This window comes from Macrobrachium nipponense, chromosome 5 (genome assembly GCF_015104395.2).
Source record: "Macrobrachium nipponense isolate FS-2020 chromosome 5, ASM1510439v2, whole genome shotgun sequence".
In the NCBI taxonomy this organism is placed as follows: Eukaryota; Metazoa; Arthropoda; class Malacostraca; order Decapoda; family Palaemonidae; genus Macrobrachium; species Macrobrachium nipponense.
Genome location: NC_061107.1, coordinates 58,702,216 through 58,721,786, shown reverse-complemented (window position 1 = coordinate 58,721,786; position 19,571 = coordinate 58,702,216). Strand labels below are relative to the sequence as shown.

Below are 19,571 nucleotides of genomic sequence, written 5' to 3'. Positions count from 1 at the left end.
CTATTTCAATCGCTTCTGTACATCAGAACGAGCTTGCCGCTTCAATGCAGGCCTTTCTTGTTTATCTAAGGCGTAGCCTGTATTTATCACAGTTACCCTCCTCTGTATCGGAGATTCAGAGAAACCGTTTGTTGTCCTCTTCTCCTTTTTGCGATTCCCTATTTGATATGTCTGTGCTTTCTGAGGTTTTGAAGGAACATCAAGGTGATGCCTCTTCCTAAGCTCACTGGGTCTTATCAAGGGCTTTTTCCTCTGGTCTTCCTCCCATTCCTTCAAGGAGTAAGCGTAAGTTTAGTGCCAGATCCATACCTTCTGCTCCAGTCCAACAACCTCCTCCTTCTGGCTTGTTTTTCCAGAGTACATCTCAGGTTTCTGGCGCCTCAGCTTCCTCCTCTGGTGCTCACTCTTTGAAACGTGGGAGAGGTTCTTTGCGTGGCTCTAAGGGCAGGGGAAGAGCTCAACCTCCAGGTGGACCTTCTTCTTCTTCTTCCTTGCCTCTGCTTAAGAATTTTCGGAAGTAGGAGTCATTACCTCGCCTGGAGACCGCAGTAGGAGCTTGTCTCTCTCGCCATTGGTCAGCTTGGCAGGAGAGGGCAGTGGATGCTTGGGTAGTGGAGGTCCTGAAGGTAGGGTATGAGATCCCTTTTGTTTCGAGTCCTCCACTTTCCAATCGTCCTCTCGAGTTCAGCAGTTATTTCCCTCACTCAATCAGGGGTCAAGCCTTGGAGGAGCTTTCAGCTCTCTTGGAGAAGGATGCCATAGAGCGAGCTCCTCCTCCTCCCAGGTTTTACTCATGGGTGTTGTAGTTCTAAAGGCCTCGGGTGCCTGCCGCCCCATCATATATCTTTCAGTCTTGAACAAGTTCATTCTAAAGTCCAAGTTCCGGATGGAGACGGTTCAGACTGTTCTTACATCCGTCAGGATGGGAGACTGGATGATTTCCATCGATCTGCAGGATGCTTATCTGCAAATCCCCATCCATCCGAAGAGCAGACCTTGCCTTTGTTTTTTCACGGACTCGGGAGTTTTCCAGTTCAAGACCCTTTGTTTCGGCCTCACCACTGCTCCACAGGTCTTTTCTCGGGTGATGGCTCCTGTTTCAGCTACATATTCTGCATCAGTTAAATGTAAGGATGCTTCGGTATCTGGATGATTGGTTAGTCCAGGCCGAATCTCTAGAGAAATATCTCCGGTTGAGGGAGATAGTTCTGTCTCTTTGTATCGAGTTGGGCATTCATATCAACTTCGACAAGTCCAGTCTAATCCCTTGCCAGATCATGACTTATCTGGGGATTGTTTTGAATTCCCAGATTTTGAGGGCTTCTCCCGCTCCGAAATGGATAGACAAGCTTCTAAGTCTGGTCGAAGAATTTTTGTCCTCCGTAATGCAGCTAGTTTCTCTTTGGAGGTCTCTCCTGGGCCATTTGTCATCCCTCATCCAACTGGTTCCCGGAGGTCGTCTCAGAATGAGGTCCCTTAGTCGACACTTCACCAGTCGTGGGATTTCGTGTCCGAGGACACGATAGTCGCCTCCTCTCCACAATGTCGGAAGGATCTCCATTGGTGGATGCAAGTTCACTGCCTCAAGTCAGGGAAATCTCTTCTTTCAGTTCCACCGGACCTAATGTTTTGGTCAGACGCCTCGAATCAAGGTTGGGCCGCACACCTGGGCTCCAAAGCCGCTTCGGGCCTTTGGTCAGAGGAAGAGAGGATCATGTCAATAAATTGGAAGGAACTAAGGGCAGTGTACCTAGGCCTTCTTTCATTTCAGGATCAACTGTTGGAGTCAGTTGTCGCGATCTTCGTTGACAACACCACAGCAGTCTCGTACTTAAGAAACCAAGGTGGCACACAGTCGGACCTTCTCACTCAAGAAGCGCGATCAATCCTGTGTTGGGCAGAAGACGGAGATTACGTTGGTCCCTCAGTTTATCCTGGGGCATCACAACGAAGTTCAAGGGTCGGTCGGAATGGACACTTTGCCAGGAAGTCTTCGACAGCCTCAGGAAGAAGTGGCCTGTCACAGTCGATCTGTTTGCCACCCCACTGAATTTTCGGTGCCAGATCTTCTTTGCCTCTTACCAGACTCCTCAGAGTGCCGGGACAGACGCTCTTTTGCAGGACTGGGAGGGCCTTCAAGCCCATGCATTTCCTTCGTTCGCTCTGGTGTGGTCAGTCCTCAACAAAGTGAGGGCAACTAAGCGTTTGGATCTCACCTTGATTGCCCCCTTCTGGCCACAAAAGGAGTGGTTTCCCGACCTACTGGAAGCTTTGGTGGAGCCCCCCATTCGTCTGACAGAGTGACCAGATCTTCTCAAACAACCCCATATTAATAAACATTACCTTAATATAATTTATCTAGCCCTAAATCCCCAAAAACCGCACCAAAATTTACCACATTGGCAACCCTGTTACCTCCTATTCTGTCCGCCAGTTGGCAACACTGTCGTTGACAGATACAAAACCTTCCCTCAAATCAGTTGTTAACGAGCGCCCGTGTTGTTTACATCACGGCCGCTCTTTATAAATTTCCTTAAACATTTTTGTGCCTTTAAAGCTTTCAATATTTGTTAAATGAGACTTTATGTGAATTACCACTCACGCATTACATCACGAAATAGTGAATTAACTTTGATTTCTGTTGTGGTTCTTATCTTAAATTACAAACTTTTGCGCGACCCGGAACTACTGACCTGTCCAATTCTACAATGGATTGCCAAGATAATACGATGCTTCCTTTTGCCAGCAACATCAGGAACTGCCCGGCTTGTGGGACAAGGATGAGTAGCAGGGAGTATGAACCCCATGACATTTGTAGCTCTTGTCGTGGACAGGTTTGTGACTTGACTTCTCGTTGCGACTTATGTAAGCTCTGGTCTGACGAGGATATGACTGCTTATATGAAACGCCAAACAATCTTGCAGCGTAAAAGATCGGTTAAGGAGAAAAAGAAATAGATTGCTAGAACTGTATCTAACGATTTCTTTGACTTGGGCGCTCGTGGTTCTGGCTCTTCGGTTTCGGTATCGTACGATTCCGATTCCAAATTAATTGATGCTTTGCCCCCGGTACAACCGGTAATTAGTGAAGTTATTTCTGATGTAGATTCAAAGATTTTGGCAATGGAAACTACCTGGAAACAGAATTTTAAGAAATTACAGCTTAGTCTAGATAGAGATATTTCAGCTAAGTTTAACAATCTGTCAGAGAATTTTCAAGAAGCCTTTACTAGAATGTCTAACACTCTTTTAGATTCATTTTCAGCTCCTCGTCAGGTACCCGTCGACAGCACCATGGGTAATGGTGCGACAGATACCCCGGCTTGTGAACCCCGTCGTGGCGAAGGCCTAGGGGGGATCCGGTCCGGGCAGGTGCCTAACGAATCTTTACCCAACGTGTCCCCTGTTAGTCCCGTAACAGTGCCAAAGGGCGCTTATTTAGGAGAAGGGGGGAGGGATATTAGTGTCAGGCCTAAGATAGCTAGTCGTCAGGATTTTACTTCAGGGGAAGTTTCTAAGTTAGGATATGACGATGATGATGATGATGACGCGGATTCATGTGATATTGATGTTTCCTCGAATGGATGTCATGATGTAGAATTCAAGAAACTTTTTTATTTAATTTTGAGTTTTCTTCCTCAGGCGAGGCCTAAAGAGCAGAAGCAGCCTCCGCCTCGTTGTATTACAGAAGGGATTTTTCTTGACGGTCCTTCCCGGTCACGGGAATTTTTATGTTTTCCCTTTGCCCAGAGGTTCGCGAGAGTGAGGCCAGACGTTGCCGCTAAACTTTCGAAGGTGATCGGTGGAAGGGAAGAGGAAGCTCTCTTCTCTTCTACGACACCGGAGAGGAGTTTATCAGGTGGCGGATGATTCTTCATTCTCTCGACCCCCCAAGCCAAATCCTGATTTTGTCCGACTTTCAAGTCAACCCTTGCCTTCTAAGGCTTCGGTCTCTGTCTCAATTGAAGATTTTATTGCTATGGAGTCTGTTATGAGCTCCTTACAAGAAGCTCAATCCTTCAATATGTGGGTCCTCAGAGGCCTTTTAATGTATATCAAGGACTCCGGGTTTGTTCCTCCTGATGCTCCTCTTTTTGAGAAATTCTGCTCATCCATTTCAATCGCATCTGTACATCAGAACGAGCTTGCTTCTTCAATGCAGGCCTTTCTTGTTTCTCTAAGGCGTAACCTGTATTTGTCGCAGTTACCCTCCTCTGTATCGGAGATTCAGAGAACCCGTCTGTTGTCCTCTTCTCCTTTTGACGATTTCCTTTTCGATATGTCTGTGCTTTCTGAGGTTTTGAAGGAACATCAAGGTGATGCCTCTTCCCAAGCTCACTGGGACTTATCAAGAGCTTTTTCCTCTGGTCTTCCTCCCGTTCCTTCAAGGAGTAAGCGTAAGTTTAGGACCAGATCTGTACCTTCTGCTCCAGCCCAACAACCTCCTTCTGGCTCTTTTTTCCAGAGTACATCTCAGGTTGCTGGTGCCTCTACTTCATCCTCTGGTGCTCACCCTTTGAAACACGGGAGAGGTTCTTGGCGTGGCTCTAAGGACAGAGAAAGAGCTCAACCTCCAGGAGGACCTTCTTCTTCTTCTTCTTCTTCCTTGTCTCTGCGTAAGAATTTTCGGAAGTAGGAGTCATCACCTCGCCTGGAGACCGGCAGTAGCGGAGCTTGTCTGCTCACCGCCATTTGGTCAGCTATTGGCAGGGGAGGGGGAGCGGTGGATGCTTGGGTGGTGGAGGTCCTGAAGGAAGGTTACGAGATCCCTTTTGTTTCCAGACCTCCACTTTCCAATCGTCCTCTCGAGTTCAGCAGTTATTCCCCTCACTCAATCAGGGGTCAAGCCTTGGAGAAGGAGCTTTCAGCCCTCTTGGAGAAGGATGCCATAGAGCGAGCTCCTCCTTCTCCCGGGTTTTACTCTCGGATGTTTGTAGTTCTAAAGGCCTCGGGTGCCTGGCGCCCCATCATAGATCTTTCGGTCTTGAACAAGTTCATTCTAAAGTCCAAGTTCAGGATGGAGACGGTCCAGACTGTTCTTTCATCCGTCAGGAGGGGGGACTGGATGATTTCCATCAATCTGCAGGATGCTTATCTGCAAATCCCCATCCATCCAAGAAGCAGACCATACCTTCGGTTTTTCACGGACTCGGGAGTTTTCCAGTTCAAGACCCTTTGTTTTGGCCTCACCACTGCTCCACAGGTCTTTTCTCGGGTGATGGCTCCTGTTTCAGCTACATATTCTGCATCAGTTAAATGTAAGGATGCGTTTTATCTGGACGATTGGCTAGTCCAGGCCGAATCTCTACAGAAATGTCTCCGGTCAAGGGAGATAGTTCTGTCTCTTTGTGTCGAATTGGGCATTCGTGTCAACTTCGACAAGTCCAATCTAATCCCTTGCCAGATCATGACTTATCTGGGGATTGTTTTGAATTCCCAGATTTTGAGGGCTTCTCCCGCTCAGAAATGGATAGACAAGCTTCTGAGTCTGATCGAAGAATTTTTGTCCTCCGTAACGCAGCCAGTTTCTCTTTGGAGGTCTCTCCTGGGCCATTTGTCATCCCTCATCCAACTGGTTCCCGGAGGTCGTCTCAGAATGAGGTCCCTTCAGTCGACACTTCGCCAGTCATGGGATTTCGTGTCCGAGGACACGATAGTCGCCTCTTCTCCACAGTGTCGGAAGGATCTCCGTTGGTGGATGCAAGTTCACTGCCTCAAGTCAGGGACATCTCTTCTTTCGGTTCCTCCGGACCTAATGTTTTGGTCAGACGCCTCGGATCAAGGTTGGGCCGCACACCTGGGCTCCGAAGCCGCTTCGGGCCTTTGGTTAGAGGAGGAGAGGATCATGTCAATAAATTGGAGGGAACTGAGGGCAGTGTACCTAGGCCTTCTTTCATTTCAGGAACAACTGTTGGAGTCGGTTGTCGCGATCTTTGTCGACAACACCACAGCAGTCTCGTACTTGAGAAACCAAGGCGGCACACAGTCGGATCTTCTCACTCAAAGAGCCCGATCAATCCTGTGTTGGGCAGAAGACTGGGGGATTACGTTGGTCCCTCAGTTTATCCTCGGCCATCACAACGTCTTAGCAGACGCCTTGTCGAGACCGAACGAAGTTCAAGGGTCGGAATGGACACTTTGCCAGGAAGTCTTCGACAACCTCAGGAAGAAATGGCCTGTCACAGTCGATCTGTTTGCCACCCCACTGAATTTTTGGTGCCAGATATTCTTCGCCCCTTACCAGACTCCTCAGAGTGCCGGGACAGACTCTTTTTGCAGGACTGGGAGGGACTTCAAGCCTATGCCTTTCCTCCGTTCTCTCTGGTGAGGTCAGTCCTCAACAAAGTGAGGGCAACCAAGCGTCTGGATCTCACTTTGATCGCCCCCTTCTGGCCACTGAAGGAGTGGTTTCCCGACCTTCTGGAAGCATTGGTGGAACCCCCCATTCGCCTGCCAGAGAGACCAGATCTTCTCAAACAACCCCATTTTCATCGGTTCCATCAGAGGCTCCACATGCTTCATCTTCATGCCTGGAGACTGTCAGGAGGTTCTCCAAGCACGAAGGGTTCTCCTCCAGAGTGGCGCGACAGTTGGCTCTTGCCAGACGGCAATCAACCAGAGTAAATTATCAGGCTAAATGGTCGGTTTACAGACGTTGGTGTAAGTCTCAAGGACATTCAATTTCTAGACCTTCCTTACCGAAAGTAGCGGAGTTTTCAGTTCATTTACATCATGACAGGGCTCTGTCACCTTCGTGCATTAAGGGTTACAGGTTGATGCTTTCCTATGTTTTTAAGGCAAGGCTCCCTGAGATCTCTTCATCTTATGTCATTAGAGATTTACTTCGATCTTTTTCCCTATCTCGACCCAGGCCGCAGTGTTCGCCTCCGAAATGGGACGTTAACAAAGTCCTTCAAGCCTTAAGGTTCCCTCCGTTTGAGCCTCTGAATTCTGCCAAATTTAGGGACCTCTCTTCTAAGACACTCTTCCTTGTCTCGCTGCCTACAGCCAAGAGGGTGGGTGAACTGCAAGTGCTCTTTTCTGGTTGCCAGATCTGGACAAGACATGATTTTGTCATACCTTCCCGAATTTGTCGCAATACTGAATCGTCTGATAATCCCATTCCCAGGTCTTTCGTGCTGAAGTGGCTGGTCGACTTTCTCAGTAATTTAAATGAGGAATTAGTTCTTTGCCCTGTTAGGGCGCTCTCATGCTATTTACTCCGAACGAAGGACATCCAGGGTCGTCCCCGTCATCTGTTTGTTTCACCCCGAAATGTCAAGAGACCTATATCAAAGAATGGTGTATCCTTTTTTCTCAGAGATCTTATTATTAAACTGGTGGTTCGGCTGCCTGTGAGGGCCAGACACCGAGAGCATACAGTATTAGAGCAGTTGCTACATCAGTAGCTTTTATGAAGAACGTCTTGGTTGCCAAGGTGCTTGAGGCGGCGACTTGGCGTTCTAATTCTGTTTTTGCCTCCTTTTACTTGAGGGATATTTCTCTAGTTCTAGGCGACTTTCATTCCTTGGGCCCGTTGGTGATGGCAGGGCAGGTCGTCAGACAGGAGAATTAGGTAGTCTTCCTGTTTTACATTTGGTTGCTACCTGTATATATTTATTTTTTGTTGTATATATTTTTTGTTTTTACATTATAACTTATGGCAGTTTTTGGTTTAGTTATAATGGGAATTAGGCAGTTTGGTATTTAGGTGTTGTTGATGACAAGGACTAGCTGCTTGACAACTCATGCTGCTTCCATTGTCAGTGTGGCATGGGACCAGCCACTAGGTTGTCGGCACTTGCGACTATGCTTCTCCCAAAGTCGATGCCGGCCTAGGACTAGCCACTGGTTCGCTTGTCCTGACGATTCACGCTTCTTCCATTGTCCTTCTGGATAGGGAATTAGTCGATGGATCGTCTGCTGTCATCTGGTGACTCGTTCACCATCTACTTTTTGTCTCACCTGTTTTCTTGGAGTCAGACACTTGTGCAAGATCAGGCGACATTTAGTAGCCCTGAGTTTCTTGTTGACGACGTTGGTTGCGTTGATACACCCTCCAATGTTCGTTTAACATGAGACCAGGTTGGACTGCCGGCACTTGTCCTTCGGGACTGAGTCGCCTTTTTGCTCCGCGCTCCTTTCTCTTGCCAATGTGGTAAATTTTGGTGCAGTTTGTGGGTATTTAGGGCTAGATAAATTATACAGGTAAGTATTATTAATATTAATTTTATAATAAAAATTCCATATACTTTGGTTTTTAGAAGATTTGCTAAGACTAAATAGTATATTAAATAATGTCTCTCCTGTCATCTAAATATAACAGGAGCAACTAAATGTTTATTTTAGGGAAAGAATACTATAGTTATTTGTACATGCTAACTAAATTGGGCCTAATTTTTAAGCTTGTTTTAACAAGAAAAATGTATATAAATAAATTCATGAACATAGAAAATTATTGACTTGTAGTGCCATTGAAAAAGTAAAGAGGGAAAGCATGAGAAATGATTCCTATGTTTGGCTGGGGGCCTGACCTTTGACCCTTTAACGCCGATTGGACCTATTAAACGTTGACAAAAATTATCTGTCGGGTGCCGAACTGGCGTACGAAACGTCGACGAAAAAAAGTTTTTTTAAAAATTCGCGGAAAAATAGTTATAGGCCTACTAGGTGAAAACCTTTGAATCACACGCCTTGGGGGATGCTGGGAGTTCACGGATCAAGCTGTTGTTTTGTTTACAATCGTTACCCAGGCGTGCAAGCGCGAATTTCTTTCGTCTCGCACTAAAAAGCATCAGCGACACATCTCAGAATTTATTTTGTCACTTTGACATAATTTTTGCACCATTTTATATTAGCCGTTACATAGAGTTTTATATATGAAAATGTGTGCAATTTCATGTAGAATACAACAAAATACAACTCATGGTTGTAACTTTTATCAGTTTTGAAATATTTTCATATAAATAACGATAAATGCCAAAATTTCAACTTTCGGTCAATTTTGACTCTACCAAAATGGTAATAAAACGTAATTGTAAGCTAAAACTCTTATATTCTAGTAATATTCAACCATTTACCTTCATTTTACAACAATTTGGAAGTCTCTAGCACAATATTTCGATTTATGGTGAATTTTAGGAAAAAAAACTTTTTCCTACGTCAGCGTGGTAACTGCCGAAAAAATCAGAAATTTTTTCGTCTGATTGTCGTAATGTTTGCACAGTTTTATATTAGCCGTTAAATAAAGTTTTATATATGAAAATGTGCGCAATTTCATGTAGAATACAGTTTAAAACAACCCATGGTTGTAGCTTTTATCAGTTTTGAAATATTTTCATATAAATAACGATAAGTGCCAAAATATCAACCTTCGGTCAACTTTGACTCGACCGAAATGGTCGAAAAACGCAATTGTAAGCTAAAACTCTTACATTCTAGTATTACTCAATCAGTTACCTCTATTTTGCAACAAATTAGAAGTAATTAGCACAATATTTTGATTTATGGTGAATTTATGAATAAAAAAACATTTTCCTTATGTCCGCGCGGTAACTCTTCCGAAAAAAATCAGACATTTTTTCATCCGATTGTCGTAATGTTTGCACCATTTTAAATTAGCATTACATAATGTTTTATATATGAAAATGTGTGCATTTTCATGTAGAACTCAACTAAAAACAACCCATGGTTGTAGCGTTTATCAGTTTTGAAATATTTTCATATAAATAATAAGTGCCAAAATTTCAATTTTCGGTCAACTTTGACTCGACCGAGATGGTCAAAAAACGCAATTGTAAGCTAAAACTATTACATTCTAGTAATGTTCAATCATTTACCTTTATTGTGCAACAAATTGGAAGTCTCTAGCACAATATTTCGATTTATGGTGATTATGAAAAAAACTTTTCCTTACGTCCGCCCGGTAACTTCCGAAAAAATCATAAATTTTTTTCGTCCGATTGTCGTAATGTTTGCACCATTTTAAATTAGCCGTTACATAAAGTTCTATATATGAAAATGTGCGCAATTTCTTGTAGAATACAACTAAAAACAACCCATGGTTGTAGCTATTATTAGTTTTGAAATATTTTCATATAAATAACGATAAATAGAAAAAATTCATCCTTCGGTCAACTTTAACTCGATCGAAATGGTCGAAAATTGTAATTGTAAGCTACAAAACTTACAGTTTAGTAATATTCAATCAATTATCTCCATTTTGCGACAAACGGGAAGTCTCTAGAACAATATTTCGATTTATGGTGAATTTTTGAAAGCTCTTTTTTACGTCCGCGCGTTATGAATTCATGCATCCTATTGTGATAATATTTTCTCTGTGTTGCTTTGATCGTTTTACAATTTGTTATATACTAAAATCATCGCAATTTAGTGTACAATACAACGAAAAAATAATTAACTCATTAGCTTTAACTGTTTTGGTCACAGCATGATTTGTATACAATTATATATGACATTTTTTTCGCGCTGTCATATATCCCAATATTTATATATGATAATGATATTTTTTTCATTTCTGATGGTTGCATACTAAACTTCAGGCAATGACAAAAAAGGAGCCAAAAATGAACTCTTAATCTTGAAAATTAAGTGTGCTGTGATTTTTTTGGAAAAAAAAAAAAATTTCCGCTTCGGCGCTCACTCACGAACGCCGCCGGCATACGGTAGACACTTACGGAAGTACCGGCTCGGCATTGAAGGGTTGATTGTCATTGATATGACATCATTATGTGATGTGTTTTACTTGTAGGTTTCTCACAAAAGTTTGATCATTTACAGTCTCTTATCATTATCATTGTTAACCCCTTTCAAATAAAGGATTTTGACGTAGGAAAAATCTATTTCTGGGTGATTGGTTCGTGTCGCCCAGCAAAATAATCCTTTAGTTCATTATTTCTTAGGTAAATGAGCTAACAAATACCAGAGAATAAACAAAATAAAGGAGAGGTCAGTATAACTGACTCGCTCACCCAAAATAAAAGAAGGGTGTCGGTATGGTAACTAGGGCGAGTGAGACCACTACCACGAACTTCTTGCCATTTAGAAATTTCCCACAACAAACTCCCTCAAAGAGAGAGCCGACCCACAGAGCGGGGCGGCAATTACTACTACTGCAACCCACGCCAAGCCGACTACCGCGCCTCTGGTGGCCATCCTGAAGTTAGCAATCGATCTTGAGCGAAGGGTTGGGAAGAGGTGGGATTTCACTGGGCGACACGAACCAATGGCCCAGAAATAGATTTTTCCTACGTCAAAATCCTTTTTCTGGGCTCAGTTCGTGTCGCTGCGCGAAATAATACCAGAGAATTAGCACAAGATTGAAAGTACAGAGGGTCTCAATAAAACTAAAACTTAACTAAAATAATATAATTGAAACAAAACTGGAATATTCATACAGAATCTTCAGACAATTTTCTGATTAAGGAATAACAAAATAAATGTAACTTACAGCTATAAATATTTACAAAAGTATTTACACAAGTTACAAGTATGATTATGCAAAACAACATGTGTGTGGAAAATACATAAACAACACACTTAATGAGTTCATAAATACAAAGCCATAAGGCAACAAACCATTGATAAATGGGAGTGTGGAACCCTAGCATAAAAATAAGGGGACCACACTCATAATGATAATATATACAAACATTTGTGGGTGACCCTAGCATAAAAATAAGGGGCACACCACCAAGCAATCATGAGAGCAGCTAAGACTCAAGACGAAGTGTAGAGCAATATGGCAGGCTAGACAAATGTTAGTTAAGGTAGGTAGAAAGGAGATCTGGATCTTCAATTATACTACTGGACAGAGTCAGGGGAAACTATGTTACCCGCTGCCACTGCTGAAAATTTCAGAGATTCCAAAGACTTTAAGTAGTGATGCTTAAATACTGTCGGCGATTTCCATCCAGTATATTTTTTCAAATCATCAAAGTTTATATGCTGAAAATAATTAATTGAGGTGGCCACTGCCCTGACATCGTGTGCCTTAGGGAAAGATTCAGGGTTAGCTTGTTTAATAAAGTATAGGATCTGTTGCCTTATACCTTTAATTGATAAGGTACCACCTTTTCCCTCCTAAAGAGGGGACCCAAAGAGGAGGAGGATGTCCTAGACAGAAAGGCTCGTAAGGTCATCACCAGACAAAGAGAAAGGTCTTGGGGAAGGGGAATGACTTTCCATGGTTCCCACCTCAACAAAGGGTCCTCATTTTTTGCTAAAAAGCTGCGATCCGGAGAAAGCAGAACTTCTCCTGAGGGGAGAAATTCTATATGACCCGAATCTCTGGATAGCGCCGACAGTTCTGAAATTCTAGCTCCCGAAGCTAAGCTTAATAAAAATAATGTTTTTCTTAAGAGCATTATGAATGAACATGTCGTATTATCTGTATCCGAAGCCAGTTTTAGAACATCATTCAGAAACCATGACACTGAAGTAGGCCTTACGGAAGGTCTAAGTCTAGCACAAGCCTTGGGAATAGACGAAAAGTAGGAGTCTGTTAAGTCTATATTAAAACCCAACTGAAAGATTTTCTTCAAGGCTGATTTGTTTGTCGTAATAGTGCTAGCTGCGAACCCTTTTTCAAATAAGGATTTGAAAAAGGATATAGTTGAGTTGACTGTCATGATTTTAATGTCCGATTCTCTCAGGAAAGATGCCAACTTTTTAACTGCAGCGTCATACTGCCTCAAAGTTGAATCCCTTTTATCTGATTCTAAGAAGAGGATATTTTGTGGATCTATATTTGCATCCCTCTTGGCCGCGAACTTCATGAAGTCCATAAAGTTAGGGCTTTGAGAATTCCTGAGGAAGCAAACACAGTCTTCATTTGTACCGACTGGGAGAGTCTGGGATTGGGAATCCGAAGGGGACGAAGACCCAATTCTAGCAGCAGGGGGTACCAATTGCTCTTCGGCCAGTCCGGTGCTACTAGAGCTACCTGACCATTGAAAGTCCTGAGTTTGCTCAGAACTTTCAGGAGAAGATTCACCGGAGGAAAGATGTAAATCTTTTCCCAGTTGTTCCAGTCTATGGATAGAGCGTCTGTGGCATAGGCCAGAGGGTCCAGGTTGGGAGCCACATAACAAGGAAGTTTGTGGTTCGCTTGAGAGGCAAACAGATCTACTTGTAGACCTGGTACCCTCCGGCGTATCCATTGGAACGAACTGTTGTCCAGCGACCATTCCGACTCCAGTGGGACTGACCGGGATAGAGCATCTGCTATAACATTCCTCACTCCGGCCAGATGGGTGGAGGAGAGGTGCCAACTGAACTTGTCCGCCAGGGAAAAGATGGCTACCATGACATGATTCAGGTGTCTTGACTTGGAGCCTCCCCTGTTTATGCAGTGAACTACTACTGCACTGTCCAGAACTAACTTTACATGAGAGTTCTTTGGTGGAAGGAGCCTCTTCAGAGTTAGGAACACTGCCATTGCTTCCAATACATTTATGTGGAGCTGGCAGAATTGGGGTGACCAAGTTCCTTGAACTTTCTTGAACTGAGAATATCCTCCCCAGCCGCTTAATGAAGCATCTGTGTAGATAGTGATTCCCGGAGGAGGGAATTGAAGAGGCACTGACATGTACAGATTCTTCATCTTTGTCCAAGGACGCAGGCGATTTCGGAGAATTTGCGGTATTGCTGACAACTTGTCTCTGGATCTGACATTTGCTCTTGAGCGCCAGATCCTGGTTAAGTCTTTCAGTTTGGCTTTCATCAAGATGTTTGTTACTGAGGCAAACTGAAGGGAACCTAGGATTCTTTCCTGGTTTCTCCTTGAAGCATATTTGTACCTTAGAAATTGCTTCACTGACTTCGCTATTTCCTTCCTTTTGGCTACCGGAATTGACAGGGTGTGAGAGGATAAATTCCATTGAATACCCAGCCATTGAAAACGGGACTCCGGAGTGAGTCTTGACTTTGTCCTGTTTATCTGGAACCCCAGATATTCCAGGAACTGAATGACTTTCTTTGTGGCTTTGCGGCATTCCTCGACTCTTGGTGCCCAAATCAACCAGTCGTTGAGGTACGCTACTACCATTATCCCTTGAGACCTTAGTTGTTGAACCACTACTTCCGCTAACTTCGTGAATACCCTGGGGGCTACGTTCAGACCGAAGGGAACTACCTTGAACGAGAACGCTTGGTCTCCCAGCTTGAAGCCTAGGTAAGGGCGAAAGTGTCTTGCAATAGGGATATGATAGTATGCGTCTGTAAGATCGATAGAGGTGGTGACGGCCCCACGGGGAAGTAAGGTCCGCACCTGCGAGATAGTCAGCATTTTTGAACTTGTCACAGCGAATGGCTAAGTTTAAACTGGGACAAGTCGAAGATTACCCTTGTTTTTAATGAGCCTTTCTTTGGCACGCTGAATAAGCGACCTTGAAACTTTAACCGCTTGACTCTCGCTATTGCTCCTTTCTGAAGGAGTTCCTCCGCATACTCTGTCAATTCCTTCGATGGAAGTTGAAGGAATGGTCTGGGTGGAGGGGGACCTCCGATCCAACTCCAACCCAGGCCTTTCGACACAATGCTTTGTGCCCACTTGCTGAATCCCCACCGATGCCGGAAGAGAACATCTCCCTCCTACCTTGAGATCTCACTGCTGTTGAGCCGAGTGACCTCCGCGGCCTCCACGGAAGTGCTTTCCCCTGTTGAGCAACCTTCCTGATCCTCTCTGGCGAAAGGCTCCTCTAGCTCTACTTCCCCTGGCGAACCGGTCGAAGTGTTGAAAGGCCTGGCCTTCGAACACCTGGTTGAATGCCGGGGAGACAGCATAGGACGTGGAAGGTTGAGATTGTGGGGAAATCAGGTAGATAGGCTGAGCCTGAGTTTTCTAAGTGGAAGGCTGTCCTGGCTGAACAACTGGCACCGCAGACACAGCCTGACTGAAGTGCTGAGGCTTCTTTTGGTAAGGCTGAAACCTTTTGGCCTTCTTTAGTTTCTTGCCTGTAGACGAAGGGTCTTGACGTCTTTTGGCAAAGAGGCCCCAACGGTCTTTGAGGCTCTGATTGAGCCTCGTGGCCTCGTTTTGAACCTCTTTTACCATGGCTTCTGGGAAGAGGTCTGCCCCCCAAATGTTGGAGGAGAGCAACTTATTCGGCTCATAGTTGCTTCCTGAAGGACATGCTTCCGGCAGTTGACCCTAGCAACCACAAACTCGTACAAGTCCGATTGGACTGTACAAGTCTGTGATTTGGTCAACAGCTTGAATAGCGGCTCCAAAGCATATGATAGGGCCGCTACTTCAGTCATCGCCATGGTATTAAGAGATCTGGCCAGCCTAGTTCTAGCCTGAAATTCGGACTGAATGAGGCTATCAGGGAGTCTCGGAAGCTTCTCGCCGAACTGGTCCAGCTTGCCTACCGAAAAGGTGTTTGGTAGGTCTTCCCACAAATCCCCAAGCGAAGGAAGTAAGGGTGATGTGGGGTCCGCCTCCCTCAACTGTGGCAAGGGCTCTCCCTTTAAGCCAGCCGGGATGGTAACGCTGGCGATCTTGGTCAAGAAAGGAAGAGGAGTCTCTTCCTCCATCGTAAAGATGGTGAAGGGACTCTTGAATGCCTGGATTCTAGTGTTGGAACAGTCCATTTCATCCAAACACTGGAGCCATTCCCTCTGCACCTGGTCCCTGGAGTACAGCACTGTCTCCCTAGGAACCTTATCCTCCCTATTCATAGCAGCCTCCGTCAGCCTGGCGTAGCCAATGAACGGAGGTTGAAGATTCTCCTGGTAAAACTCGAAGTCTTCGATTCTTCGAGTGCCACACTCTGGGATAGAAATGAACCCGTCCTGAAAAGGAGCGTAGGAAGCTACTCTCCAGGGATTGTTCATGGAGAATGGAGGGAGAGAATCATGAGGAGGAAGCTGGAGTAGGCCTGCGCCAGGTGCCGGAGAGGCAGCTTGAGGGGCCTGGTTGAAGCCAGACATAAGATTTTCCTGTGTGGCAATCCTGTCTGACAACTGCAAGAACATCTGTTCCATACTAGTCCTCAGGGACCCTACTAAGTCTCCCATCTGTTGCATCATCCCGGCGGAGAAAGCGTTGGGATCAAAGCTAGGAACTGATGTCGAAGTAGACGGGTAACTCACCAGAGGTACCGTAGGGGAAGGAGGGACCACTGACTCCACCGGAGTACGGGATCTCTCCTTGGAGGACTTACTCTTCGAGGCTCTAGAGCTCGAAGCAGATGTCTTACCCTTCTCTGCTCCGGGATTAGAAGCCGAAGACTTACAAGAGGAAGACACCGAAGAAGTCTTTTTAGACGACGACGTCTTAGTCAAAGATTTCTGCGTTCTGTGACCCTTGACTTTGGGGACCACAGAAGCACCGGGCGTACCATACGAGAGCTCCGCTCCCGTAAAGCCCTGGAAGGAAGCAGCAGAAGTAGCAGGAGAAGAAGATCCAGTGGTGCCCAAGGAAACCCCTTAAGCGTCCAACGTACCTACCTCGACCAACAAATCATCTACGCCTACCATAGGCTCTACATTCAAATCCAAAGTGGCGACCTCCGCCGAAATATCCTGGCCTGGTTCCTTCATACATTGGGCGACCTGCCGTTGGATCGCCGTCATCGTCGAGGCTGCCTCCGCCGGGTCGACGTACCCCGTCGACTTGCCGCCGGGAAACAGCAGGACAGCCATCCTCTTCTCTAGGATGTAGGGCTGTCCCTTGGCGGCGTTCTTCCTGAAGCCGCCGACCCAAGCTCTCAAGGTTGCAAGAGCAGTCTCCCTGACCGCGGCAGCCTGGAAGAGAGGGTGTCTATTAGATTTTAGGCTAAAGTTGAGATTCAACCTTAAAATAAAATAAGCTTAAGTCTAGACAATACCAGCATATATTCCATAATATTAGAGAAAACTTAAGCTTAAAATATATTTTCCAGAATTCATATCTTATGACTATGCTGATGGAAAATACTTACCCCGTCCAAAAACTGACTCACAAGATCGTAGCAGATCGTACACGTCTCGTGGAACCAGACCTGCAAACTTCCGTGAGTAGTAGAACACGGAGCATGAGACCTGCAGACCTCATGTCCACAGGGGTCCTGGAGCACAGCGTTGCACCCCGGGTGCTCACAGTTGGTAGTCTGTAAGTGGAAGGATACATGAGTATCGATATAACACTCACAGGGCTACTCTAGTACTCCGTTGCATGCCGGAGAATGATAAATTTTCGGGCATAACCCCTCCCCTATCACCTTAAAAGGCATAAAATGAAGACTCCGGCGTAGGCCGGAGAATGAAACACACCAAGGTCAGGGGAGGAACCCAGCTTAAGGTAACTTATAAATAACTTAAATAATTATCTTAAGCATAAACAGTTAAACTAAATCCGGAGAACGACTCCGAATCGCTGCGCTGTCCGACTCCTTCGGCGAAATGCCTAGGGCACTCACCGGAGAGAAGGAACGGTGGAAAGCAAAAAGTGACCAACTGAAAACGCATATACTCCGCCGGTAGGCGGGGCTACCGCACCTCCCCCCCGTAATCGATGGGGCTCCAGGAAAGAAAACAGAGATCCGTCGTCATGGGGGAGGAAGCGAGGAGGGGCGAAAACAGTTCCCGAGCATACAGCGGAGCGCCGGAGGCGGGGGGAGGCCAACCCCCCAACTCTGTCACAGCGAAGCACCACTGAAACCAGGGAGAGCAAGGTCACTCCCAGCCAAGCGTCTGTCCAGACTCCCCTACTCCCTCCGCATAGGGAGAGAGGGAGTCAGGCCCGGATGGAGCGAGCAAGGACAAACCTCCCACCCCCCTACTCTATGGGGAGAGCAGGGAGGGAGGAAAGGCGACTGGGACGGGCGTCTGGCTGTACCACGATCACAAGGTGACCAAGGTACGATAACACAACACAACCGACAAAATCGGTAGCCTAGGATAATGCAACCAAACTGATCAGAAAGATGCAACAAACGTGATGCAGCAAAACTGACAATAAGGATGCAACAAACTGTAAAAGAGGACCATGGGACCACTGATACCTAGGCTAAGCTAACAGACCAGACGCCCTAGGCTAACCAAAACGCAATATACAAAAAACAAAAGTAGGGGAAAATAAAATTACAGTAAGAGAAAAATATCCAGGAGTGTACGACTAACCCGAAAGAAAGTCTACCACTCAAAGCTAGCCTGGGCCAATACGAAGAGCGATGGCTAGGGTCTGGACAAGAAAAAACTGAATGCCTAGGTAAGGTAGAGAGACATGCATGCATGACCTAAAACCAAGGTAGGTTAAATCCCCTATTAAAATAATAATAAAAAGGACTAGAGACGCACGTTAAAAATAAGGGAAAGGTTCCAGGTATGGGAGACCGAGAACCAAACCGACATGAGGCAGAACAATGCCGCCATGCTCCAGACCGGGAACCTGTATCTATACCTAAAAAACGGCAAATACAGGCTCATGAAAGGAACGAAACTAAATCGAAACCTTGCAGAAAACTTAGCCGCTGCAATAGCTGAACGTTCCATGGTAGCGATAAATCACGCAAACACAGCACAAAATCAAGAGCAAAAAGAAACCCGTGGGTCTCTTGGACTGCTAACGTAAAGGATGGCCACCAGAGGCGCGGCAGTCGGCTTGGCGTGGGTTGCAGTAGTAGTAGTTGCCGCCCCACTCTGTGGGTCGGCTCTCTCTTTGAGGGAGTTTGTTGTGGGAAATTTCTAAATGGCAAGAAGTTTGTGGTAGTGGTCTCACTCGCCCTAGTTACCATACCGACACCCTTCTTTTATTTTGGGTGAGCGAGTCCGTTATACTGACCTCTTCTTTATTTTGTTTATTCTCTGGTATTTGTTAGCTCATTTACCTAAGAAATAATGAACTAAAGGATTATTTCCCGCAGCGACACGAACTGAGCCCAGAAATACTATGTTATTGTTTAAAATATGTATTAATCTACTATACTTTTTCTGTACATTGTGTCACACATTGCATTTGCATTGTTGATCATTTAAGATTGTTTTTTCTAGGATACTTTATATGCTCCACCTGCAAGTGAAGTTTCTTTAGAAGAGCACTGCCAGTATAAGTATTTGTTTAATTTCCGAGGTGTTGCAGCAAGTTTTAGGTTCAAACACCTATTTTTATGTGGATCGCTTGTTTTTCACGTTGGAGATGAGTGGATAGAGTTCTTCTATCCAAAAATGAAGCCCTGGGTCCATTACATTCCAGTTAAAACAGGTGCATCTAAAGAGGAATTACGGTAAGGCTGAGTAACATTTTTCTTATATTATAGCTAATTGCTGATATGTACAGAGCAGATACCTGATTTGTTTTAATACAGTCATATCAGTTTACTAGCAGTTCTTCAAATGCTCCAGAAGAATAAGAACGCTTCCACATGGTCAGATGTGCATCCTGAAAGCTCAGTACTAAAATGATGTCTTAACTTCTCAACTTTATCTCTACCAGCATTTATCCAAGTTAGAATAGTATAGGTTAGGTTCATGGTTCATATCTGGAGATGTTCTACTGTTAGTCAGGCTGCTGTAAAGTAAGGGGTTTGTTTTGAAACAATTTAACATTCTGCTTGTTGATGGTGGTAC

At 45.0% G+C, this 19,571-nt stretch overlaps 2 protein-coding genes across 2 annotated transcripts in view; both read left to right on the top strand.

Moving 5' to 3' along the window:
* Window positions 1-19,571, top strand: part of LOC135215359 (uncharacterized) — a 519,194-nt gene that overhangs the window by 250,040 nt on the left and 249,583 nt on the right. The gene's annotated exons all lie outside the window — the stretch shown is intronic.
* LOC135215353 (O-glucosyltransferase rumi homolog) overlaps window positions 1-19,571 on the top strand; it is a 61,999-nt gene that overhangs the window by 40,883 nt on the left and 1,545 nt on the right. Inside the window, exon 7 of the mRNA XM_064249912.1 lies at window positions 18,996-19,228. Coding sequence (XP_064105982.1) covers window positions 18,996-19,228 — 233 coding nt within the window. The remainder of the gene's footprint in view (window positions 1-18,995; window positions 19,229-19,571) is intronic.